This window comes from Clarias gariepinus, chromosome 7 (assembly GCF_024256425.1).
Source record: "Clarias gariepinus isolate MV-2021 ecotype Netherlands chromosome 7, CGAR_prim_01v2, whole genome shotgun sequence".
Lineage (NCBI taxonomy): Eukaryota > Metazoa > Chordata > Actinopteri > Siluriformes > Clariidae > Clarias > Clarias gariepinus.
This window is the reverse complement of record NC_071106.1, coordinates 7,280,860-7,307,805: the sequence shown is the minus strand read 5'-3', so window position 1 is coordinate 7,307,805 and position 26,946 is coordinate 7,280,860. Positions and strand designations below refer to the sequence as shown.

The following is a 26,946-nucleotide window of genomic DNA, read 5'->3' as shown; positions in this document are numbered from 1 at the left end:
TATTTTTGTATTAAATGTATTAATTGGTAGCATGTAGCATGTTTTCTAACAATGGGGTTGTTTTATAAACAAAAGCAACCTGCAACTAAATATATACACTAGTCTATAATTTAATGTTTATTTTACCACTTTGGTGTTTTACTCATAAACATTCCTGGCCACTTAAAGATCTAGATGGCCAAACAACAGGTTGATTTTTTTATTAATTTATTTTTTAACATTTTTGTGTGAAAACAGTGAGTAATGGTATAGAAAAGAAAGAAAAAAATAATAACTTTAGATAACTATAAACATGTGGATCCCTTTTTATATTTGGGAATGTAGTAGTGTTCAGAATCAACTGTTCACATTTATATTAAATACTAATTAGTGTAGGTATATACCAAATACCACAGTAAAGCATAGTTGTAACAACAACATGCTATGGGGCTACTTTTCTTTAGCTTGAACTAGTGCTTTATTTAAGCATGTGGAGGAATTAATGAACCTTAAAAACTATGGACCTTAAAAAACTATTTTGGAAGAAAAATATTCTGCTAAAACACAAAGATTTTGAATTTCACTTTTCAGCATGATGATCTGCAGCACACCTTCAAATTCTACACCAAAAACATGATGTGATAGGATACATAAAGTATTAGGTGAAGGAGGAGCACATTTATGCAACCATGATATTGTTCAGTGGTTTTTCCATCTTATGATTTAACTTGTTTTATCATGTAAACTGACTAATTAAAAAGGAGTATAAATACTTTTATATCCGACCTGCAACAAACCTGAATGGCTAAAGCCAAATAAAATAGCTACATTAATGTGGGGCCTTTATTTAATGAATTAAACCAGACGCGAGTTCCAGGGATATGAGCTGATGTCTCATAATGACATCACTCATCACCTCTCTGATTCGTCCAAACTAAATAGTTATACCCAAAATGCTAAGAGCATGTATATAAATACATGAAGAGTATATGTTTTGAGAATTGATCTGACAAAACCATTAACCATACTTGTGATGTTATTTCTTGTAATACTTCTTCCTCTTTGCCTAACAAAGGTAGAAAATTGTCATATTCTGGAAACCCCAACAATTCCTCTGTTGTCAAAGGATGGAGATGTGATAATTGGAGCCATTTTTTCAATACATACTGGTACAGAGATGCAGTCACTGCAATATACTGAAAAACCTCAACCTTTTATATGCATTAGGTTTGTTGTGGGGGAAACTTTGACATTGAAGTATTTTTGTGGAATTTGTCATTTTTTGCATTATAATTTTTTTTTTTTTTTTGCATTCTATGACATTTAAAATTTTAATTTTAAAAATTAAAATGTCAAATTTTAATTTTTAAAATTATAGTGTAAAAATTGTGTGTTTGTAGACTTGACCTCGATGAATTTCGACTTGCTCAGATAATGACTTTCGCAATTGATGAAATTAACAGAAGCAACAGCTTGCTCCCTAATATCTCAATTGGATACAGGATCTTTGACAATTGTCTCTCACGGTTGATATCCATGAGTGCAATAATGGCTTTGATGAATGGTATGGATGTGACAGCAGATTATGCATGCTCTGGACAAGCAGCAGTACAAGCCATCATAGGAGAGTCGGAATCAACCCCTACTATAGCACTTACAAAATCTACAGGACCTTTTAAGATACCAGTGGTAATGAGCAATGATTTTAATAATTTATTATTGGTAATTTATTTATTAGTTACAAAACTCACTTGAACTAACACAGTGGTATAGAGTGTACTGTTGGAACATCACAGTCTCTGGGTCCTGGTTTCAATCCTGTGCTTAGGTTACTGTTAACACACATGCTTGCTCAACATTGTCCCTAAGTATGAAAGAGTGCTAAATGTTAAATGTTCACCTTATACTTAATATTTCACAGACTAACTTTGTGACCACTGCAAGCCTGACCAGGATTAACCAGTAAACCTAATAAATAGTATTTAGTATTATTTAGTATAATAGTATTTTCTTACTATTAGCATGATTTACACAAGTTTACTTTTAGATTTATAGTGCACAGTATACATAATTATTTTTTAACAGGCTAGAATTATAAATATTTCTTTTATATTCTTTATTTTGGAAAACTGGTGTAAAATACATTGACACGGGCTTTAATTATGTTTTACCTGTTCACCTGTCCTTAGATAAGTCACTCTGCCACATGTGAATGTTTAAGCAGCAGAAAAGAGTACCCCTTTTTCTTCAGGACTATACCAAGTGACCACTACCAGGGTAGAGCACTGGCTTATTTGGTCAAGCACTTTGGCTGGTCTTGGGTGGGAGCTGTGTATAGTGATAATGATTATGGAAACAGTGGAATAGCCATTTTTCTTAAGGCAGCTAAAGAGGAGGGAATATGTGTTGAGTACTCTGAGAAGTTTGACCGGACATATCCTGCCAGAATGAGTAAAGTGGTTGATATTATTAAAAAAGGCACAGCCAAAGTAATTATTGTATTTTTGGCATACTTTGATATGAATATTCTAATAGACCAGCTTATTCTACAGAATGTCACTGGCTACCAGATGATTGGTGTTGCATGGATTTCTGCTGTCTATTTAGCAACCCCAGCAAGTTATAGAGTTTTGGCTGGAGCCATTGGTTTTGATGTGGGTAAATTGAAAATTAGTAATTTTGCTGACTATGCCGTCAATGAATTTTGGCAAACAGCATTCCCTTGCTTGAATGCAGAGGGGAATGATTCTCAAACTGGAAACAACTGCAGAAAATATGAGGACATGATTAAGTTTAAAAACTACAGTAAGGATATATCCGAATTAAGATATGGAAACAATGTGTACAATGCAGTTTATGCTGTAGCACATTCTCTTCACAGCCTGTTTGGATGCACAGAAAATCAGAAATGTGAGAAAAACAAAATAATACAACCATTGCAGGTAACATGAAGCAAAGCAAAGCAGGCTATGTCCATGGCCAGTGTTGTTATCAAAACGAACAAATCATTTTTTTTTGTTTCTATTTGTCATGTTTATGACTGTTATTGTTATAAAATAAATACTTGTTTCTTTCCCTTTGAAGGTTGTCAACTCCTTGAAAAAAGTCAACTTTACCACCAGAGTAGGAGAACACATTTGGTTTGACAGCACTGGGGCAACGTCTCCAAAATACGATGTAGTGAACTGGCAACGAGAAAGCAATGGAGAAGTTAACTTGAAGGTTGTAGGTTATTTTGATGGTTCTTTGCCAAGTGGACAACAATTTGTCTTAAATGCTGAAGATATAGTGTGGGCTGGAGAGAAAATAGAGGTATGTACTGTACATTGATGTGTTTACTAAAACTTTAATGAATATGTTTTTGGTTTGTTAAATCAGGCCATTTTAACTTTTTGTTTAAATTCTCTACATCCACCTAAATATATTTGGAACATCAATATAATGCATCAAAGTAAAGACATGAACAACTCTAAATCTACTTTGATTTTATTAACAAACAAAGAACTTGATCTGCTGCAGATAATTCTAACACATAAAATTTTAAAGTAAATTGTTGTAGCCATAATCTTGTTTATTGTAGAAGCCAAGGTCTGTGTGCAGTGAGAGCTGTCCTCCAGGAACCAGAAAAGCAGCACATAAAGGAAGGCCTGTCTGCTGCTATGACTGTATACCATGTGCAGATGGAGAGATCAGTAACCAGACAGGTAATTTCAGCATAATGTTTCAAACACAAGTTTTTAACTGTATGTTTTGTATCGTTCTTTTATTATTTAAAATACAGATACTTAACAGTGGTATTCGTAAATAAAACTATAATATTTTTATTTTCCTTCCTAATAATAAAACATGATTATTTTGCAGATTCAAATAACTGTGAGCAGTGTCCAGGAGAATATTGGTCTAATGCTGGTAGGGATAAATGTGTGTTAAAAGTCATAGAGTTTCTTTCTTTTACAGAAGTTATGGGGATTGTACTTGTCCTTTTTTCCCTGTGTGGAGCCACTTTAACTGTGTTAGTAGCTATTTTATTTCTAATAAAAAAGGACACTCCCATTGTTAAGGCGAACAACTCCGAGCTGAGCTTCCTGCTGCTGTTCTCGCTGAGTCTGTGTTTTCTCTGTTCACTAACATTCATTGGACGGCCCTCTCAGTGGTCCTGTATGCTGCGCCACACAGCGTTTGGGATCACCTTTGTCCTCTGTATCTCCTGTGTCCTGGGAAAAACAATAGTGGTGCTAGTGGCTTTCAGGGCTACACTTCCAGGCAGTAATGTCATGAAATGGTTTGGGCCTCTACAGCAGAGACTCAGTGTACTTGCCTTCACTCTAATACAGGTCCTTATTTGTGTGCTTTGGTTAACAGTTTCACCTCCTTTTCCCTACAAAAACATGAACTACTACAAGGAAAAAATCATATTAGAATGTAATTTGGGCTCAACCATAGGCTTCTGGGCAGTGCTGGGTTATATAGGATTTCTTGCTTTCTTGTGCTTTGTTTTAGCTTTTCTAGCTAGAAAGCTGCCAGATAATTTCAATGAAGCCAAATTTATCACATTTAGCATACTCATATTCTGTGCCGTGTGGATCACCTTTATTCCAGCTTATGTCAGCTCTCCTGGAAAATTTACTGTAGCTGTGGAGATATTTGCTATTTTGGCCTCCAGTTTTGCTTTATTATTTTGCATATTTGTACCCAAATGTTATATTATTCTGTTTAAACCTGAACTAAACACAAAGAAAAATATGATGGGCAAAATGGCATCTAAAACAATATAAGAAACATGTTGCTTAAATCTGCATACATATATAATAGCATACTTTATCAATGAATGCACAATGGCAAAAAAAAAAGTAATATTTAGAAAAAAATTGAAATATGTTCTGATTTCAGCACGCTTGTGATCATGAATGTAATACAAATGTCTCACTGACAATAGGAATTTGTGACATTTCAAGTTGCATTCATAAAGACTAGTTAAGCGATATTTTTGCATACTGAATTAAAGAATGTAATAATTGTATTATATTTGAAAAATACATTGGATACATTTGTGACCTCAGCAAGTTTAACCTTATTTAGATCATGACTTACCCTGTCCAGGGTGTACCCTGCTTCGTGCCCTAAGCCTTCTGGGATAGGTTCCAGGTCCCTACGACCCTGAATACAGGATAAAGCACTATAGAAGATGAGTGATGAGTGAGTAAGATCATGACTAATGCAAATTAACAGATGCAACAACTTTATCTCAGTATCTTAGTTGTTTATAGAGTGTTTGACATTTGTCTCTCAAAGTTGATATCCATGAGTGCAATCATGGCTTTGATGAATGGTATGGGCATAACAGCAGATGATGCATGCCCTGGACAAGCAGTAGTACACGACATTAGCATCTTTTTCAACCATATAATAATAATAATAATAATATTATTATTATTAACATCTTAGTGGTAAGCATTAATGATATTAACCCTTAGGGAGCTAAGGCCTTTCTGAAGACCTGCAGGGATTCAGCGCTCTTTCTAAATTTGCAAATCTTAACCAATATAGTAGCTAACACATTTTCCATATTAATGTAGAGCACAAAATGGGCTTTTATAATGTGGCTAATGTAAATGTTTGATTCATGTGCAACTTTTAAACTTATGTCAAATTGCACACACAAAATATAAAATTTTAAACTCTAGCAGAAAAGAAGAATAAACAAACATAGCAGATTGTTTTAAACACAGAACTGAGTTCATAGAAATGTTGGGTGTATTCATCACAAAACCACTAAATTATAACACTATAACATTATTAAGAAAGACCTTTTTGGGGTAAAGTGACTGATGTGCCCAATTTTTTTTTTTAGCAGAGCCTCTGTTTCACGGAATAATCTTTTTAGACTTTTCATGAATATGTAAGACCCATTGACACCTGGATCAGGTAACACCAGGTTTCACCTATACACTCAAATTGTTAACATGGTTACAAAACACACTTTAAATGATTAATAATCTATCAATATCGTGCTATACGGAGCCCCAGCAGTTCTATAGCAACACATAGGACTCACCGTAAGCTTTAAGAAAGGGATTCACCATAAGCTTTAAGCTTTGCAAGTCCACTTGATGTAGCTTGGTGCAGGTAGTGTCCTCAGAGTGGCGGCGTGGCTAGCCAAGCACGTGAGGTGCAGAAGGTTACTTTAGGGGCAGAGGTGGTGGGGCATATACAAGAACGTATGGCAGGCTGAACTAGTCAAATCTGCAAGCATAGGAGATGTGACTATTGTGAAAGTCTTTACTCTCCCGACTGGGGTTCCACGGCCTTTTTATAGACAATGCATAACAGCGGAATAATGAGCAATCTGGGTCCTCCAGGTACACGGTTAGCACACCCTGTTCCCCTTTAACACGCAGAGACCGTTAAAAGTGCTGAATGCTCTTGGTGCCACTGTTAACAGGTACAGTATGAGTGTGAAGTTGTCTGATATGTGCGTGCACTGGGTTAAAGCCCCCGCCATCTCGCATCGGGCAACGAGAACATGACATAGTATCAGGACATCTGTCTTTCCATATTGCAATCCAGTTTTGTAAACCATGGAAAATTACCTGTAAAAAAAAAAGTCCTGTAGTGATAAAAACCAGGGCACTCTTCGAGGGTCGAGATCTTTCTCACTTGAGAACCATTCTAGAGAAACATGGTCAGTGACCAAAGTGTAGTGCCGCCCTTCTAACCAGCCTAACGAGAACGGTTTCTCTGTAAATTGGACACAAGAACATTTGTGGAGCATTGAAAGCACCCTGGAGCATGATGGCCTCAAGCGTTTTCTAATGGAAGAGATTGGAATAACCGACAGTCTTTCCAGATCAGGGATTACTGTGTGTACTGTGCATTTAAGCTGGTTGAGCTTAAACAATTCTGCCAAGAAAAATGAAAGAAACTTCCAAAAGAAAGGTGTGACAAGTTTGTGATATCATTTATCAGCAAATTCGAGACTGTCATTGCTTCCAAAGGTGCTTTGATGCAGTGCTGAGTAATGGTTCTGAATAAATATGTAAATTGAATATTCAGTCATTTTTATGAATTAACAACAACAAACAACTTGTGATTGGAAAAATAATATACTCACAAGGGAAAAATAATACGCTTACAAGGGAAAAATGATATATGTACTCCGAAAAAAGCACACATTTACAAGAGAAAAATAATGTACTCACAAGGGAAAAATAATATACATACACAAGAAAAATAATATACTTACACGGGAAAAAGTACACATTTTCAAGGGAAAAATAATATACTCACAAGGGAAAAATAATACACCACAAGGGGGGAAAAAACATGCTCCAGAAAGGCAAAGCATCTCTCCCGTGTGCGAGAACTAACTTTCTCGTTTAAGTTGCAAGCTAAATGCTAAAGTTAATGCACAGTGGGGGTGGGCGTATCGATCCTTAATTTCGATACTTTCGATATAGGGGTTGTATCGAAAATGATCGATCCAAAAGTCAAAATATCGATATTAAGGATTTTATTTATTTTGCATGAAATATAATAGTTAAAATGAGCTTGTATGTAACGCTTTCTCTTATGCAGCTCCTTTAGCACGTGACGCACATTGTTGAGCCCTCCCGTCTCTGCTGTGTTTTGTTGCCCTACCATCACGTGACTCAGCAGCGCCAAAAACAAGCAACTGCAGAGAGCATGAGAGCGAGGTGTGTATCTGCATTTGTGTCATGGAGCTGGCAGATAAAAAACGGAACGCTGGGTGGAGGTATTTTACTGCTGTGAATGCTGTTTTGTGAATGCTGCAAATTGCAAAGTCTGTAAAAAGGTCATTCGCTGTGGTAACACCACCAACTTACACAAACATAAAACGGCATGGCAAAGAGAGCTTGAAATTACAAACATAAAGAAAGGAGGCAAATCTTTCAAACAGAGCCCCGTCGGCAGTGAGAAAGAAGTCCTTTCACCCTTAGAAATATCCAGGTAGCTAACACTGGTAAAAATATGTTTTTAGTCATATTGGATCTTCAGCATGAAGTGTCATCACCATAGTTGTTGTAGCAAAATGTAACCATGGGTAATATAAACCACAAATTAACAATGCTTACACTAACCATAGTTTAACTGTGGTATTTTTTGTAAAACTGTAGTTTTATATTAAAACTAAAGTGATTATTTTGCCGGTGTTGAAGAATGGCCACACTTTACAAATAAAGTGTCATTTGTTAACAATGTATTAATGGACAACTAAAAATGCATAATACATTCTTTACAATATTTATAAATCTTCATTAATATTATTTAATAAAAACTCAGATTAATAAATAACACTATAGGATTGCTATTTTAAGCTATAAGTGGATAGGCTATAGATTAAAATTATAAATTTTGTAGATGTAATTTATATTGTGTGCTAAAAATAAAAAAAAATATCGGTATTAGTATTTTCCCTGTATTTACTTGGTATCGGATCGATACAAAATTTTGCAGTATCGCACACCTCTAATGCGCAGGGCACTATGGGATTTTGAGGAAAACATGGAATAAATGAACACTCGGAATCAAGCCAGGGGTATGCGCTAAAATGCCCCCAACCCCCTGCCATGGATTTTTATATTGCTTATTTTATAATTAAATTTGTTGGGTGTAATTTGTGATTTGTAAATCATAAACCTACGAATTTATGTTCTAATATAATATTTGATAGAGATTATGTAGGGGGAAAATCTGGGGCGGAGGGCATTTTAGCGCATAACACCGGTAAGGTTCTGTATTCAGTTACGTTTTGACCTCACTCACATAGTCCTTTGCGCATTAGCATTTAGCTTGCAAAATACCGGAGGAAGAGAGTTCTCACAGGGGAAAAAGTAGTTGCGCACAAACGGGAAAAATCATACACTTACACAGGAAGAAATAGTTGTGCACGCACAGGAAAAATAATACACTTACATGAGAAAAAGCATACATTTACAAGGAAAAAAACATACACATATAAGGGAAATGATGATTTGCTCTTCTGGGCCACCATAGAAAAGGATCTGTACTGTATACTGTACGTACACAGAATAATTATGTGTGGTCTTTGTTAAATGAATTCATCAAGGACACATGTAGCATCCCATTCTGATGACATCATGAAATTTACCACCTCTTTTGTTTTATCAAACTAAATAGTCATTCCCAGAGCACCCAGATAAATGTATAAATAAATGAAGAACATATCTGTTTAGGACTGATCTAGCAAAAACACAAAATTTATCATGCTATTTCTTCTACTACTTCTTTCTCTCAGCCTGATAATGGGGAAAATTGTCATATTCTGGAAAAAACAGATGATCCTCTGCTGTCTAATGATGGAGATTTAATAATTGGAGCTATCTTTTCAATACATCGTAATACACAGATGCAGTCAGTGGCATATACCGAAAAACCACTACCTTTAATTTGTACTAGGTTTGTTGGGAAAATTGGGAAGTCATTTTGGGGGGAAATGTGTAGTTTTTTGCACCATAATGATCTGCATTTCCCAATTGTAGTACTTTTATTTTGTGTTTTATTCTAAATAATTTTATATTTGATATAATTACATTTATTTGTAGAATCGACCTCAGTGAACTACGCCTTGCCCAGACCATGATTTTTGCAATTGATGAAATCAATAGAAGCAAGCGCTTGCTCCCAAATATATCAATTGGTTACAGAATTTATGATAATTGTCTCTCAAGATTGTTATCTATGAAGGCAGCAATGGCTTTGATAAATGGTCAGGACACAACAGCAGATAACGCATGCTCTGGACAAGCAGCAGTACAAGCCATCATAGGCGAGTCAGAGTCTACACCTACTATAGCACTTACAAAAACTACAGGACCTTTCAACATCCCAGTGGTAAGGATCAATGTTTTAATCTTTTTTTTTTTAAAGTTACAAAACATAGTGTACAGTATATATACATTAAATAATTACCTTTGTCTGAACAAAAATTTGTCTGAAGAGTCATTACATCTATTGATGAAATCAAATTAACTTTCCAACAGGTTATAGGAGTTTTGTTCAATATTCTATAAATATCTGGGTTCTCTGGTTTCCTCAGCTATCTGTTATAGAGAATGTTTGTCTCATGTTTGTCCCAGTGTTTCCAGTTTTTCCAGGATTTATTATTCGCCTCATCAGGATAAATACATAAATAAAGCTGAATAAATGAATGTTACATAGTATAATTTACATGAGTATACATTAGGATTTATAGTGTACATAATACATAAGCATCTTTTGTGTTCTTCAGTTTTAATATTAGTTGCTATTTTCTCTGTTAAACAGGCCCTTGTCTAATATTAATAGAATCAATTAATCAGGTAAAATATAAATAAATAAAAAAAGTTGGTATATAATACACCAAAACAGGCTTTATTTAAAAAAAAAATGTTGTATTTCTGTTCTTAGATAAGTCCTGCGGCAACATGTGAATGTTTGAGCAACAGAAAAGAGTACCCCTCCTTCTTCAGGACCATAGCGAGTGACTACTACCAGAGTAGAGGGCTGGCATATTTGGTCAAGCACTTTGGCTGGTCTTGGGTCGGAGCTGTGTACAGTGATAATGACTATGGAAACAATGGAATGGCCATTTTTCTAAATGCAGCAAAAGAGGAGGGAATATGTGTTGAATATTCTGAGAAGCTTGACCGGTCAAATTCTGACAAAATCCTAAAAGTGACTGACATTATTAAGAAAGGAACAGCAAAAGTAATAATTTTATTTATCTCATATTTTGATATGAACATTCTAATAGACCATCTTATTTTAAATAATGTCACTGGCTATCAGATGATTGGTGTTGAGGCATGGATTTCCGCTGTAGATATAGTAAGACCAGCAAGTTATGACATACTAGCTGGAGCCATTGGTTTTGATGTGGGAAGATTAAACATCCATAATTTTGCTGATTATGCCGCCAATGAATTTTGGCAAACAGCATTACCTTGTTTGCCTACAGAGGGAGACATTTCTCAAACTGAAATCAACTGTGAGAAATATGAAGATATAATTCAATATAAAAACTACAGTAATGATATAGCAGAATTGAGATATGCAAATAATGTCTACAATGCAGTCTATGCTATTGCACATTCTCTACACAGCCTGTTGAGATGCACAAAAAACCAGGGTTGTGAGAAAAACAAAACAATACAACCATGGCAGGTAACGCCAAGAAGAGTAAAAAATGAGCCATCAATTTTATTGCCATAAAATAAATGCTTGTTGTCTTTGCCATTTAAAGGTTGTTAATTATCTAAAAAGGGTAAACTTTACAACCAAAGTAGGAGAAGAGGTTTGGTTTGACAGCTCTGGCGCTGTGGCTGCAAAGTTTGATGTGGTGAACTGGCAACGAGCAGTCAATGGAGAAGTGCAATTTAAGGTTGTGGGATATTATGATGCCTCATTGCCAAATGGACAACAATTTGTCCTAAATGCTGATGAAATAGTGTGGGCTGGAGAGAAACGAGAGGTAAATACATTGGTATTTTTTAAGTTTTTCACTTTTATTCAACCAAATAATAATAATAATAATAATAATAACAACAACAACAACAACAACAACAACAACAATTCTAGAATCTGGTTTTATGAATATAAATAAACACTTCTACTGAATCATAATTAAACATTTTGCATCAATGGAGTGCTTAAAAGTAAAACATATTGTTAATACGTATATACATATTTACTTGCTTGGATTTTATTAGCAACCAAACAATTAAGCCCTTTGCTATGGATGTCCAAGAATTTGTAAAGTGGGATGTGCCTTATGTATGGATGTGTCAATGTGACCTGTAATGATCCGCAATTTTCTGGCATAAGCTACAAATAATTTGAATATGCTCTGAACAATGAAGCGCAGTGGAGCAGTGATTTTCGATGGCCAATAGGCCCATTGTTTTACTGTTTAAATAAGACTATTTTTGGTTATTTGTGACTTTAATAATCAATCCTAGGCACCATATTGACACCATGTCTCATAACAGCAAGGTGCTGTTTCACATGACATTGTGTCAAGTAACGGGGAGCAAAAATTATGATAGTGGAAACTGGGTTTTATGGCTTAACAACTGCATGGCATTTTTAGGTAAAACCTTATAAATTAAACCCATAATACATTGTTTATATTAGAAACCGAGGTCTGCGTGCAGTGAGAGCTGTCCTCCGGGTACCAGAAAAGCTGCACAAAAAGGAAGGCCTGTCTGCTGTTATGACTGTATACCATGTGCAGAGGGAGAGATCAGTAACCAGACAGGTAATTTAAGCAGTAATGAGTTTAAAACACAAGTTGTTATAGATACATTGTGTATCCTGCTATTATTATTTAGGAAACAGTTACTACACAATTGCATTAATAAATAAAACCATTATATAAAATTTAAGTTCCTTCCTAATGAGAATATTGATGATTATTTTTCAGATTCAAATAACTGTAAGCAGTGTCCAGGAGAATTTTGGTCTAATGCTAAGAGAGATAAATGTGTATTAAAGGTCATAGAGTTTCTTTTATTTACAGAAGTTATGGGAATAGTGCTAGTACTGTTTTGCTTAGTTGGAACTGCATTGACTGTCTTGGTAGCTGTTTTATTTCTAATAGAAAGAGACACTCCTATTGTTAAGGCCAACAACTCTGAGCTGAGCTTCCTACTCCTGTTCTCCCTGACTCTGTGTTTCCTCTGTTCACTTACTTTCATTGGACGGCCCTCTCATTGGTCCTGCATGTTGCGTCACACAGTGTTTGGGATCACATTTGTCCTTTGTATCTCCTGTGTACTTGGGAAAACAGTGGTTGTACTAATGGCCTTCAGGGCTACACTTCCAGGCAGTAATGTCATGAAATATTTTGGGCCTCTACAGCAGAGACTCAGTGTACTTGCCTTCACTCTCATACAGGTCCTTATTTGTGTTCTTTGGTTAGCACTTTCTCCTCCTTTTCCCTACAAGAACATGAATTACTACAAGGAAAAGATCGTATTAGAATGTAATCTGGGCTCCGCTATAGGTTTCTGGGCAGTTTTGGGTTATATAGGTGTTCTTGCTTTATTTTGCTTTGTTTTGGCTTTTCTAGCTAGAAAGCTACCGGACAATTTTAATGAAGCTAAATTCATCACATTCAGCATACTCATATTTTGTACTGTGTGGATCACCTTTATTCCTGCTTATGTCAGCTCTCCTGGAAAATTTACTGTAGCTGTTGAGATATTTGCTATGCTGACCTCTAGTTTTGCTTTATTATTCTGCATATTTACACCTAAATGTTTTATTATTCTTTTTAAACCTGAACTAAATACGAAGAAAAATATAATCGGTAAAATGGCAACCAAGTAATATTCATTTCATTTTTTTGCTTTCTTTTTAGCTTTATTATGCAAAAGCAAATTTGCAAACATATACTGTGCATCATCATTATTGCTGAGGAATGATGAAGTTCAACACAATGTCAAAAACAATCAACATATTACATTTAAACACTTTAACATAATAGATTAATTAAATATTATATGCACATGCATTAAAACTGATTAAACTAATAAAAAAAAGCTTTTTCTGTCCATTAAATATATTTTGTATACAGCAACTTGCATGTTTGTGATCAAGAATATAGAATTATTGTCTTACTGGCACTAAGAATTTTCAAGGAAAAAAGGTAATGTAAAAGCGATATTTTCTTTATATATATATATATATATATATATTGTGGCGTGGGCGGGGCGGCGGCTGACGACCAGCATGCCTTGCGGGGATGTCGGTGTGTTCACCATGATGGGGAAAGGTGTTTTGGTTGGTGGCTTCGGCCCTGTTCGGGTGGGGGCAGTGTGACGTGTGAAATGTGCTCCGGTTCAGGCTGAAGCTGAATTGGATGTAGGCTCCTGAGTGAAGGTGCTGCTCATGCCATACCTGCTGTGTGCCTAATAAAGTACTCCCAGCCATTGCATTGGGCAGCAAATAAGCTCACTCGTCTCTCCAGCATTCTTTCCGGCGTAAAAACGCTACAATATATATATATATATATACACTCAACAAAAATATAAACGCAACACCTTTGTTTCTGCTCCGATTTTTCACAAGATGGACTTAAAGATCTAAAATTCATTTCAGATACACAATATTACCATTTCTCTCAAACATTGTTCACAAATCAGTCTAAATGTGTGATAGTGAGCACTTCTGCTTTGCTAAGATAATCCATCCCACCTCACAGGTGTGCCACATCAAGATGCTGATCTGACATCATGAGTAGTGCACAGGTGTACCTTATACTGCCCACAATAAAAGGCCACCCTGGAATGTGCAGTTTTGTCTCACAGCAAAATGCCACAGATGCCACAAGCATTGAGGGAGCGTGCATGCTGACAGCAGGAATGTCAACCAGATCTGTTGCTCGTGCATTGAATGTTCATTTCTTCACCATAAGCCGTCTCCAAAGGCGTTCCAGAGAATATGGCAGTACATCCAACCGGCCTCACAACCGCAGACCACGTGTAACCACACCAGCCCAGGACCTCCACATCCAGCAGGTTGACCTCCAAGATCGTCTGAGACCAGCCACTCAGACAGCTGCTGAAACAATTGATTTGCATAACCAAACAATTTTTGCACAAACTGTCAGAAACCGTCTCAGGGAAGCTCAACTGCATGCTCGTCGTCCTCATCGGGGTCTTGACCTGACTCTAGCTTGTTGCCGTAACAGACTTGAGTGGGCAAATGCTCACATTCAATGGCGTCTGGCACGTTGGAGAGGTGTTATCTTCACGGATGAATCTCGATTTACATTGTTCAGGGCAGATGGCAGACAGCGTGTGTGGCGTTGTGTGGGTGAGCGCTTTCCTGATGTCAATGTTGTGGATGTGGCCCATGGTGGTGGTGGGATTATGGTATGAGCAGGCATCTGTTAAGGACGAAGAACGCAGGTACATTTTATTGATGGCATTTTGAATGCACAGAGATACCATGATAAGATCCTGAGGCCCATTGTTGTGCCATACATCCATGAACATCACCTCATGTTTCAGCAAGATAATGCACGGCCCCATGTTGCAAGGATCTGTACACAGTTCTTGGAAGCTGAAAATGTCCCAGTTCTTGCATGGCCAGCATACTTACCGGACATGTCACCCGTTGAGCATGTTTGGGATGTGCTTGACCGGCGTATACAACAGCGTGTACCAGTTCCCACTAATATCCAACAACTTCGCACAGCCATTGAAGAGGAGTGGACCAACATTCCACAGGCCACAATTGACAATCTAATAAACTATGCGAAGAAGATGTGTTGCACTGCATGAGGCAAATGGTGGTCACACCAGATACTGACCGGATACAGATGTGTCCCCAGACCCCCAATAAAGCAAAAACTGCACATTCCAGGGTGGCCTTTTATTGTGGGCAGTATAAGGTACACCTGTGCACTACTCATGATGTCAGATCAGCATCTTGATGTGGCACACCTGTGAGGTGGGATGGATTATCTCAGCAAAGCAGAAGTGCTCACTATCACACATTTAGACTGATTTGTGAACAATGTTTGAGAGAAATGGTAATATTGTGTATCTGGAATGAATTTTAGATCCTTAAGTCCATCTCATGAAAAATCAGAGCAGAAACAAAGGTGTTGTGTTTATATTTTTGTTGAGTGTGTGTATATATATATATATATATATATATATATATATATATATATACAGAATAAACATGAACCAATTAAGCAATAGGTCTACTAGCTAATCAGCAACATTTTCCCACATTGTGTTTATTTGCCTTACCTGCATATAAAAAAATATATATAAATATAATTTAGCATTTTAATAATTTTATTATAACTAACAGACTTGAGCCATGTGTTAAGACACATAATATAATCCTAGTTGGCAAATATTTGTCAATAGCTATGTGTCATGGGGGCTGAGGAGGTCAGACAGACTGATAGGACCCAAAAGCAGACACACCACACATAAATGATAATCTTAAAAACTTTAGAAATGTAATTGCAGGAGATAGGATGACACTGCTTGGTGTCCCTTATCCCGTGATACAACTGTATAGTAAAACACGGGCAATAGCATCTCTCACCCAGTGTAGTGGCGGTCGCCCCCCAGTTGCGGCCCCAAAACATGTAAAAACTGCTCTGAATTACGCCACTGGCAGATGCAGTGGACGTAAATCTGAAGAGCACCTACTGGACAGTAAGTGAAGTCTCTCCTGCTCCGAAGCTGTAAAGGCGGAGGACAGAAGGCTTCAAAAATAATAGGGTGCATGTTGTTAATGGAACTTTCGGAGGATAGTTCAGTGAGGATGCAAAATGGCCCTGACCAGCCCAGGAGCAAGTCTAGGCAGGATGGGGAGACTGTCAGATCTCCAATTCTCTTAGAGAGGTAAAGGCCATTAGAAAAACCATCTTAAGGGTCAGAAACCTGAGGCGCTGACTAGTGGTTCATTAAAAAGAAGGGGGTGTTTTCCACAATAACCCCATCAATCAGGACGTGACAGGCTGAAATAGCGGTTACGTACGTCCTGAGAGTACTAGGGCACAAGCCCGAGGACAACTTTTCCTGCAGAAACTCCAGCACTAAAACAATTTGGCAGTGGACTGGGTCTACCTGCTTCGTCATGCACCAACTTTCAAATACATTCCATTTGAGGGCATAAGCTCTTCTAGGGAAGGGATCCCTAGCACTTAGAATAGTCTCAATTACGCTGGCTGGGAGACCAGCTTGACTTAGTTGGTCCCGTTTAGGGACTGAACGTGAAGGTTCCAAAACTTGGGCTGGGGGTGAAATATCATTCCCTGCGCCTGAGACAGAAGATCCCACCTCATTGGAATCACCCATGGTGAGCCGTTGAAGAGGGATACTAGATCCGAGAACCACACTCTGGTCGGCCAACAGGGCGCTTTCAAATAGGAGGCGCAAACCCTGGCTGTTGATGGACCCTTGCCAAGACTCCCGGGAGCAAAGCTATCAGGCAAAATGCATAAAAACGTAACCTGGGCTACTGAGACTGGGCCAGCCAGTCATATATGTAATTCAATATGGATGCTCTGAAGTCATAAGAGCCAGAACTACATTCATGCATTTTGTATATGTGCGGGTGAGAGCTAGACCAAATGGGTTGGGTGTTTATACAATCTAGCCTCTCGGAACCTAGTGGCGACGGTTAATACCGTCGCCGAATAGGCCAGAAGGAGAAACAGGAAAGTTCTGTCCTTATCCTTGATGCCTGTTAGATTTTGCCATAGGTGTCTTTCAGCAGTCACCAAAGAGGCCATAGAACAGCCGATAGCACGGGCTGTCTGTTTAGTTGCACGCAGGGATAAATCAGTAGCCCGGCGTAATTCAGTGAATGCTTCTTGATTCACTGTGCGACTTACATTTCCACAGAAGCAGGGGAGTAAGTCTCTTCAACGCACCCACGAGAGGCACCGGAGTGCGCTCGTGAAGTGGAAGGAGAGAGTTCGGGATCGGGGGAGAGGGCGAGAAAAAGAAGAGGCTCCAACTCTCGTGCCTCAGCCAAGTCAGCCTGTGATCCCCATAAGTGCAACGCGGCTCCCTAAAGAACGCAAGGCACGCGCGTAGCAGCTTCATGCGGAGATCACAGTACTCGCACTTTCTATTAAGCCTTTCGAGAGCGTGCTTCTCACCCAAACATTCAAAGCAGAAAGTGTGCATATCGCCCTCCGAAAGGAAATTATCGCACGGAGGGGGACATCTAGCTCTAAACTCCCCCATTATTGTCTGGTGAGTTTTATAAGCTTTGAATTTTGCTGTTAGATTTTTTGTATGCTTGTTGGCACACAAGCGCACAAAGTGGTGAAGACAAAAGATCTGAGGATTGTTTCCGTTTCACCCGTATTTATAACCTGCAGGTGCGTCTAATCAGATGACGTCACCCTACCGAGGTTATATAGGCCAAAATTTGGCTTGTTTGATACACACATGCTTCACAACCGACAACATGAAAAGATGTTCCCATAGCATTTTGACGCAGCATTGAGTGTAGCCCTTGAAAGGGAACACATATTTATATTATATTAAATATTAAATATCAACTGAAATGTCTTATGATTTTTGTATATTTGTAGATTTAACCTCAGTGAACTTCGTTTGGTTACAATTGGTTACAGAATTTATGACAATTGTCTCTCAGGATTGCTATCTATGAAGGCAGCCAGTAAATGTAAATATTGGACCGAGGTTTTGTAAAGGGTGGTTGCAGTTTTAAGCAGGGTGGTTGCAGTTTTTTGACTACCATTCAGGGGATGCAGTGAAATGTTTGGGCAACATGATAGAGGGGAATTTATTTAACCCTGAGAATTTTATTTGTGTGCTGATAGTTTGATCCATTACTGAAAGTGCACATAAAAAGTGGCAGTGCTGGCACTGGAACACCTTCATACCTCTCGTCTACAACATGTTTGGAATTTATTTAACTGATGGCACAGCAGGTCCACAGAGAGATTATTAGTCAGATGAAAATGGCAATGGCTTTCTGTGTTGAGTCCACTCCAAATGTTGTACACATTGACAAGCTCACATTCATTCTGCGATATGTGTCATCTGATGGCTGTATCATATACATAGACACACACACACACACACACACACACACACATTATATATATATATATATGGGTTACTGATTCTCAAAGGGCTCTAAGGGCTTCCTCTTGAATTTATTACTGTGGCTAGTGACCCCACTGTATATTATTTGTCATGGCTTTGATTTTCAACATCTATTGTCCAAAATGCAAACAGACTGGGCACACTGGGTTTACAGATTTACAGTGGCTGTAAATCATTTGTATGTTTGATTGAATTAATTTAGTTATAGTGATTCAGATCATAGATAGATCTACCATCCTGTCCCTTAATGACATCACAAGTATTAACACTTCTGATTTGTTTGCAATGGAACGTTTATACCCAGAACACCCAAAGCATATCTATAAATATCTGGAAAATATATCAGTTGCGGTGTTGGCAAGTAAAAGCATTGGGCAAACTTTGTCATGTTATTCGTTTTACTTCATCTTTCACTTAGCCTGGTTAAGGGGGAGAATTGCCAGATTCTGGAAAACCCAGAATATCCTCTGCTGTCTAAAGATGGAGATGTGATAATTGGAGCTATCTTTTCAATGCATGATGGCACACAGATGGAATCACTGACATATACTGAAAAACCTCAACCCTTAATCTGTATTGGGTGAGTTATAATAGAGTATTTCATATTGTATTTGTCTTTAGGAGTTGTATTGTATTGTATTTGTGTAATGTTCTTTTTTTGTTCTATATTATATTAAATATCAACTGAAATGTCTAATGATTCTTGTATATTTTTAGATTTAACCTCAGTGAATTCCGATTTGCTCAGACCATGATTTTTGCAATTGATGAGATCAACAGAAGCAACAGCTTGCTCCCAAATATATCAATTGGTTACAGAATTTATGACAATTGTCTCTCAAGATTGTTATCTATGAAGGCAGCCATGGCTTTGATAAATGGTGTGGAAATAAAAGCAGATGGTGATTGCTCTGGACAAGCAGTGGTACAAGTCATAATAGGGGAGTCAGAGTCTTCTCCTACTATAGCACTTACAAGAACTACAGGTCCTTTTAAGATTCCAGTGGTAAGGAACAATGTTTAACATCAATTCATTTAACAGTTACAAAACCCTCTAACATACGGAGGAGATGATTATCTTCAATTCATGGAGCGTCTTCAGTTTTGTTACTGTACTATATTTCCTTACTAATCTATTTTCAATTTAGTCAATAGATGCATCTCGTAGCTTTAAAAGTTAAGAAAAGTGTAATTTTACTTTGAGACCAATTTGTAGTAATTGTGCTAAATATTCCACTAAATGTGTCTGACTATATTGTACATCGACTTGTTTTTGAATATTGCATGTTATTTTCTATGTTTGGCACAGTGGTGCAGTAAATACCATTGCTTCCTAATAGCCAGGATAATATATATATATGCAGCTTTAAATTACTTGCCTTACACCCAATATTCAAGGGCCTGGATTTGTGTCCATTGCAACCCCTAACCAGGATATAGCAATAATGCTGAAAACATAAATGTTGTTTGTACTACTAGGATCATATTCTCGAGCATACCTTTGGATTTATAATTTAAGAAAATGTTTAAATAAAATCTGTACTCTTTCTATAACTAGGTAAGTCATGCTGCAACATGTGAATGTTTGAGCGGCAGAAAAGAATACCCATCTTTCTTCAGGACTATAGCAAGTGACTACTACCAGAGTAGAGCGCTGGTATATTTGGTCAAGCAATTTGGCTGGTCTTGGGTTGGGGCTGTGAACAGTGATAATGACTATGGTAACAATGGAATGGCCATTTTTCTGAATGCAGCAAAAGAAGAGGGAATATGTGTTGAGTACTCTGAAAAGTTTGACCGGTCAGATACTGCAAAAATCATAAAAGTGGCAGATGTTATTAGGAAAGGTACAGCCAAAGTAATTGTCATATTTCTTGCCCATTTTGACATGAAAGTTCTAATAAGCCAGTTAAGTTTAAAGAATGTCACTGGCTACCAGTTGATTGGTGTTGAAGGATGGATTACTGCTGTTAATCTAATTACACCAGAAAGTTACAACATACTGCCTGGTTCCATTGGTTTTGCTCTAGGAAAATTGAAGATTGGTGGTTTTGCTAACTATGCTGCAAATGAATTTTGGCATTCAGCAATTCCATGTTTGCAAACAGAGGAAAATTTTACTCAAACTAAAAACAACTGTAGCAAATACAAAGACATTTTTCAATTTCAAAATTACAATAAAGATATATCAGAATTAAGGTGTGGAAATAACCTGTACAATGCAGTTTATGCTGTAGCACATTCTCTACATAGTCTTTTGAAATGCAAAGAAAACCAGAGTTGTGAGAAGGATAAAATAATTCAACCGTGGCAGGTAACACGAATATAATAGGACAAGCAGGCAATGTCCATGATACTGTGGTAAAAATAAATAACTCTTTCCTTTTCTTTGGAGGTTGTTGAGTCTTTGAAAAGGGTCAATTTTACCTCCAAATTAGGAGACCGTGTTTGGTTCGACAGCACTGGGGCAACCGCTGCAAATTACGATGTAGTAAACTGGCAGCGAGGACCTAGTGGGCAAGTGGAGTTTAAGGTTGTGGGCTATTATGATGCCTCTTTGCCAAGTGGACAACAATTTGTCTTAAATCCTGAAAATATAGTCTGGGCTGGAGAGAAAAGAGAGGTAAATTGTTAAGACCCTTTTAATAGTAATATAATGCTATATCTACACCAAAATAATTGATTTTATGTTATTAATTTATACTTTATGATGACACCATATAATGTCATTAAAAGCTATAGTTATTATAAATTGGTTTTCATTTTAGAAGCCAAGGTCTGTGTGCAGTGAGAGCTGTCCTCCAGGCACCAGAAAAGCTGCACAGAAAGGAAGGCCTGTCTGCTGTTATGACTGTATACCATGTGCAGAGGGAGCTATCAGTAATGAAACAGGTAATGTCCACATTACCATATTTATGAGACAAGCTGTGAATTGTACATTATGTATCCTCCTTTTATTATTTAGAATACAATTTCTAAACAATGTTTTTATTAAATAAAACCATAAGATAAATGTTATTTACCTTTATAAAGCTAATGACCATAATTATTTTGCAGATTCAAATAATTGTGAGCAGTGTCCAGGAGAATTTTGGTCTAATGCTGAAAGAGATAAATGTGTGTTAAAAGTCATAGAGTTCCTTTCATTTACAGAGGTTATGGGAATAGTGCTGGTAGTTTTTTCCTTAGTTGGAGCTGCATTAACTGTGTTAGTAGCTATTTTATTTCTAATAGAAAAAGACACTCCTATTGTTAAGGCGAACAACTCCGAGCTGAGCTTCCTGCTGCTGTTCTCCCTGACTCTGTGTTTCCTCTGTTCATTAACCTTTATTGGACGGCCCTCTCAGTGGTCCTGTATGCTGCGTCACACAGCGTTTGGGATCACATTTGTCCTCTGTATCTCTTGTGTTTTAGGAAAAACAGTAGTTGTACTAATGGCCTTCAGGGCTACACTTCCAGGCAGTAATGTGATGAAATGGTTTGGGCCTCCACAGCAGAGACTCAGTGTACTTGTTTTTACTCTCATACAGGTCCTTATTTGTGTGCTTTGGTTAATAGTTTCACCTCCTTTTCCTTACAAAAACATGAATTACTACAAGGAAAAAATAATATTAGAATGTAACTTGGGTTCAGCCATAGGCTTCTGGGCAGTGTTGGGTTATATAGGTGTTCTGGCTTTCTTGTGCTTTGTTTTAGCTTTTTTAGCTAGAAATCTTCCAGATAATTTTAATGAAGCCAAATTTATCACATTCAGCATACTCATATTCTGTGCCGTGTGGATCACCTTTATTCCAGCTTATGTCAGCTCTCCTGGAAAATTTACTGTAGCTGTGGAGATATTCGCTATTTTGGCATCCAGTTTTGCTTTATTATTCTGTATATTTACACCTAAATGTTATATTATTCTTTTTAAACCTGAACTGAACACAAAGAAAAATATGATGGTTAAATTGGCATCTAAATCACTTTAAGAAAAAGCTTGCAAACATAAATCATTTTAGATGAAGAATGTTACACTTGTACCCATAATGGCAAATTCGAAAATAATTCTAATTATTTTAAATTAAAATTATCTAAATTATTTAAAATGATCTTGTATATAATTACACAATTTATAGACATGGATGAGAAATTATTAAACTAATCACACAAAAGCTGAATTTCTTGAGTGTCTCACCTTTGTCCATAAAAAAAGGTATTTGGTAATCAGCAAAATAAAAGCTTGCAAGGAAAGGGAACAATAATTTTATTCTTTCATTGAAAAAAGTGAAATTAAAAGTGATATCTCATATGTATTAACAGGCCGCATTATATGTAAACATAAACCATTCAAGTAATAAGACCAGTATTTTTTTCATCAGACAAAATGTCTCTCACTGTTTATACATGTTACTAATTAGTTTTACATGGGCTTAATAATCTCTATATTATGAATTGTGTAACTAGCTATAAGTTTAAATTGGAAAATAATTTATTTTTTACAAATTATGTAGTGGCCATCCAAACAAAATTTTAGTCACCTGAGCAAGCAGGGGAACAACTTTTTTTTTAAATCTCTTTCAAAGCAATTTTTCTTTCAATATAATTGTTCATATATTACGTTGTACGCTTACAAAATTAAGCACTCAAAACGTTTGTGCTAGACACCATGGTGGGGATCTTCAAAAAAAAAAAAAGGATGTATAACTTTTTTGGAAGCAACTATTTACTTAACCCTGAACATCTTACAGCACTGTATAAACACATTGTGACTGTAATAGTTAGGACTCGGTTTTCTCTTCCTGAAGTATGACTTTTCTTAAGTCGTTTTGGGCAAACATGTTCACTTAAATTAAGGTAAAAGAGGTCTGGTTATTTTCCTACAGATAGCATAAAAATATTTTAAATAAAAATGGAAAGGTCTATATATTAGGGGAAAAAATAATATTTATTAAAGATCAAAATATTTTACCTAGCAGCATATATTTTTGTATATGGCAAAAATTAAAGCATACATACCTAAACAATCAAATCATTCCTTTAAAAACAATTCTTACGAAAAAATAACCACGGTTTTATTATAGTAAAACCATGTTTTTGGTGTACTGATCACCAGTTGTATAACCACACAAATACCTAAAAGTATGGTTTTTGCAGAAAAATCACGGTTGTGGTTATCATGGCAATAGCCATGTTTTTTCCCCTAATAAAACCATGGTTAATTTTCTTGGATAAGTCTTTTGGCCTGGAGCGCCAAATGTATGCTTTATATTGTATGTATTTATATTTGTTATATATAAAGTGTCATATATTCCAAATGCATTTATAAAAAATAAACAGTCTTCCATAGATGGTTTGCTCAGATACTCCAAGCAGGAGCGCAAGTTACACATGAGTAACCAGACACAACGTAGCTACTCAATTATCTTTAGTGGAATGTCTATCAAAGGACATCATAGTCCTTAAGTTGTTCTGTCCCTTACAAAAAGCCTATCAGCCACTTCACTTAGATTGGCGAAGAAAACATTACTGATGATGTTCGTCAGGGCCGAAAAACTCATTTAACCTGTCCAAAACTCAATTCAATTCAATTTTCTTTATATAGCGCTTTTAACAATGGTCATTGTCTCAAAGCTCAAATGTGTCTAGATAATAATGAGATAAATGAATGATGAATGAAATGTCTCTGATGAGCAAGCCAAGGGTGATGGCGATGGTGGCAAGAAAAAAAACCCTGAGATGGCAATAGGAAGAAACCTTGAGAGGAACCAGACTCAATCAGGGAACCTATACTCATCTGATTGATAACAAATAGAAATAACATCATGTGTGTTGTGCAGGTGAAAGTTCAATATAACAGAAGTTATTTAAATTAACATGAAGTCCAGTTCAGCACAGGGAGTCAGTAGGTGCAGAGGGCAGATGGGGTCTGGGTCACTGGAAGTACAGGAGAAGCATGCGTAGCTCCAACCATCATAAAGCAGAATCCAGCTGGAGCTGGTCCATTAATATTGGGGTTATATGATCATATTTTCTGGATCTAGTGAAAACCCTGGCGGCTGCATTTTGGACTAACTGAAGCTTGTTTATTGAGGATGCAGGACAACCACCTAGTAATGCATTACAATAGTCCAGTCTGGAGGTCATGAATGCATGAACTAGCTTTTCTGCATCAGATACGGATAAGATGCTCCTAAGTTTGGCAATATTTCTAAAATGAAAAAAGGCTGTTTTTGTGATATTGGAAATATGATTATCAAAGGACAAGTTACTGTCTAATATTATGCCCAGGTCTTTTACTGTTGAGCTAGTAGTAACAGTACGTCCTTCTAAACGCAGGCTGAATTGTGAAAGCTGTTGTGTGCTGGTTTTTGGGCCGATCAGTAATATCAACGTCTTATCTGATTTTAGTAAAAGAACGTTTTTGGTTATTCAATCTTTTATGTCCTGGACACACTCAGTTAATCTAGACAACTTGGGTATTTCATCTGGTTTTGTTGAGATATATAATTGGGTATCATTAGCATAACAATGGAAGCTAAACCAATGTCTTCTAATGATGTTACCCAAGGGAAGCATGTATATTGAGAACAGCAGAGGTCCTAAAACTGACCCTTGTGGGACCCCATATGTCACTGGCATTACACCAGACGGTTCTCCATTCAGATCTACAAAATGGTATTGATCAGACAGGTATGATCTAAACCATTTCAATGCCTGCCCTTGAATACCTATATGATTTTGTAGGCGATCTATGAGAATATTATGATATATAGTGTCAAATGCTGCACTAAGATCAAGTAAGACTACTACTGAGATGCAGCCTTGGTCTGAAGCTAAAAACAAGTCGTTTGCAATCTTAACTAGTGCAGGTTCTGTACTATGATGGGGCCTGAAACCTGACTGAAATTCTTTGAGAATGTTGTTTTCCTGCAAGAATGTGCATGTTTGAGCTGAAACTACTTTTTCTTATATTTTTTATATGAATGGAAGGTTTGAAATCGGTCTGTAATTTGTTATTTCATTCGGGTCCAAATTAGATTTTTTAGTTAGCGGCCTAATAACTGCCAACTTGAAAGGTTTAGGGACGTGACCTAGATATAATGAGAAATTAATAATGTTTAGAAGTGGCTCTCCAACCGTAAGCATCACTTCTTTTAAAACATCTGGTTGGGATTGGGTCTAACAGGCACGTTGTTGATTTAGCTGAGGTTATAAATTTATAAAGCTCTTCCTGTCCTACACCTGTAAAGCACTGAAAATCTAAATGTGAAGCTATAAGCTGAACTGGATCGTGAGATTCTATTAGAGGTTGAACCTTTGTTATTTTGTCCTGATACTATTGATTTTTTCATTAAAGAAGTCCATAAAGTCTTCACTTCTAAATTGTGATGGGATACTCTCTGCGGGCATCTTAGGTTTTGTTAGGCGAGCCACTGTACTAAATAAGAACTTGGGATTGTTTTGGTTTCTTGCTATCCTATTTGGTCCTAGCAGTTTTTAGAGCCTGTCAATAGCTGCACATACTGTCTTTATACGTGATTTGAAAAACTTATAATTAATTTTTCTCAATTTTCGCTCGAGGTTACGGGTCACTCTCTTTAGGGCGTGAGCATGACTGTTGTACCAACGTACAGGTGTTTTTCTTCTCTGACCTTTTTTAATCTGATGGGAGCAACAGTGTCTAATGTACTGATAAATATAGTGCCAATGCTGTTAGTCACTTCAGCTAGATCATCTGCATTAAGGGGTCTAATAATGTATCTGGACAGATCCGGCAGATTATTTGTGAATCTGTCTTTGGTAGTCGAGTGCTAAAGCGTCGTTAGCATCATCTACATGAATATTAAAGTCTCCTACTATCAACGCTTTGTCAGAGTTAATCAATAGGTCTGATAGCAGATGTCCAAATTCTTTAAGAAAATAGACATATGGCCCTGGGGGTCTGTATATGGTGGCCAGGGTAAAATATAGCGCGAGTTAATTATGTATTTTACTGAGTGCAACTTTAATGATGAGCACTTCAAATGAGTTAAACCAGGGCCTTATTTTCTGAGTAACAGTGAGTAAATAATTGTAGATAGTGGCGACACCACCACCACAACCAGTTAGACAGGGCTCATGCTTATAGAAATATCCTGACGGAGTAGACTCATTCAGACCAAAATATTAATTTGGTTTAAGTCAGGTTTCTGTGAGGCAGAGTGCGTCAAGGCAATAATCTGATATAATTTCATGAACAATAAGTGCTTTAGGCGCAAGGGATCTAATGTTGAGAAGTCCAAACTTTAGAGGTAGCTTTTGATTACCTATTTGGCCTTTTTCTGGTTTTATGTTTATCAGATTG

General features: G+C 36.9%; 3 protein-coding genes across 3 annotated transcripts; all 3 read left to right on the top strand.

The window, feature by feature from the left end:
• The first annotated feature begins 174 nt into the window (after window positions 1–174).
• On the top strand, window positions 175–4,754 carry LOC128528225 (extracellular calcium-sensing receptor-like). Its single transcript, XM_053500980.1, has 7 exons — window positions 175–189; window positions 1,055–1,206; window positions 1,380–1,668; window positions 2,169–2,921; window positions 3,064–3,291; window positions 3,563–3,683; window positions 3,841–4,754. The coding sequence occupies exons 1-7, from the start codon at window positions 175–177 to the stop codon at window positions 4,752–4,754; spliced, it is 2,472 nt and encodes an 823-aa protein (XP_053356955.1).
• A 538-nt stretch (window positions 4,755–5,292) lies between these two features.
• Window positions 5,293–13,329, top strand: LOC128528224 (extracellular calcium-sensing receptor-like). The gene is made up of 7 exons (XM_053500979.1): window positions 5,293–5,352; window positions 9,257–9,417; window positions 9,564–9,852; window positions 10,408–11,163; window positions 11,243–11,470; window positions 12,133–12,256; window positions 12,422–13,329. Exons 1-7 carry the CDS (start codon window positions 5,293–5,295, stop codon window positions 13,327–13,329), a joined length of 2,526 nt encoding a protein of 841 aa, XP_053356954.1.
• Window positions 13,330–14,856: 1,527 nt separating this feature from the next.
• Window positions 14,857–22,591, top strand: LOC128528223 (extracellular calcium-sensing receptor-like). Its single transcript, XM_053500978.1, has 7 exons — window positions 14,857–14,912; window positions 19,039–19,200; window positions 19,338–19,626; window positions 20,179–20,934; window positions 21,016–21,243; window positions 21,389–21,512; window positions 21,678–22,591. Exons 1-7 carry the CDS (start codon window positions 14,857–14,859, stop codon window positions 22,589–22,591), a joined length of 2,529 nt encoding a protein of 842 aa, XP_053356953.1.
• The last annotated feature ends 4,355 nt before the right edge of the window (window positions 22,592–26,946 follow it).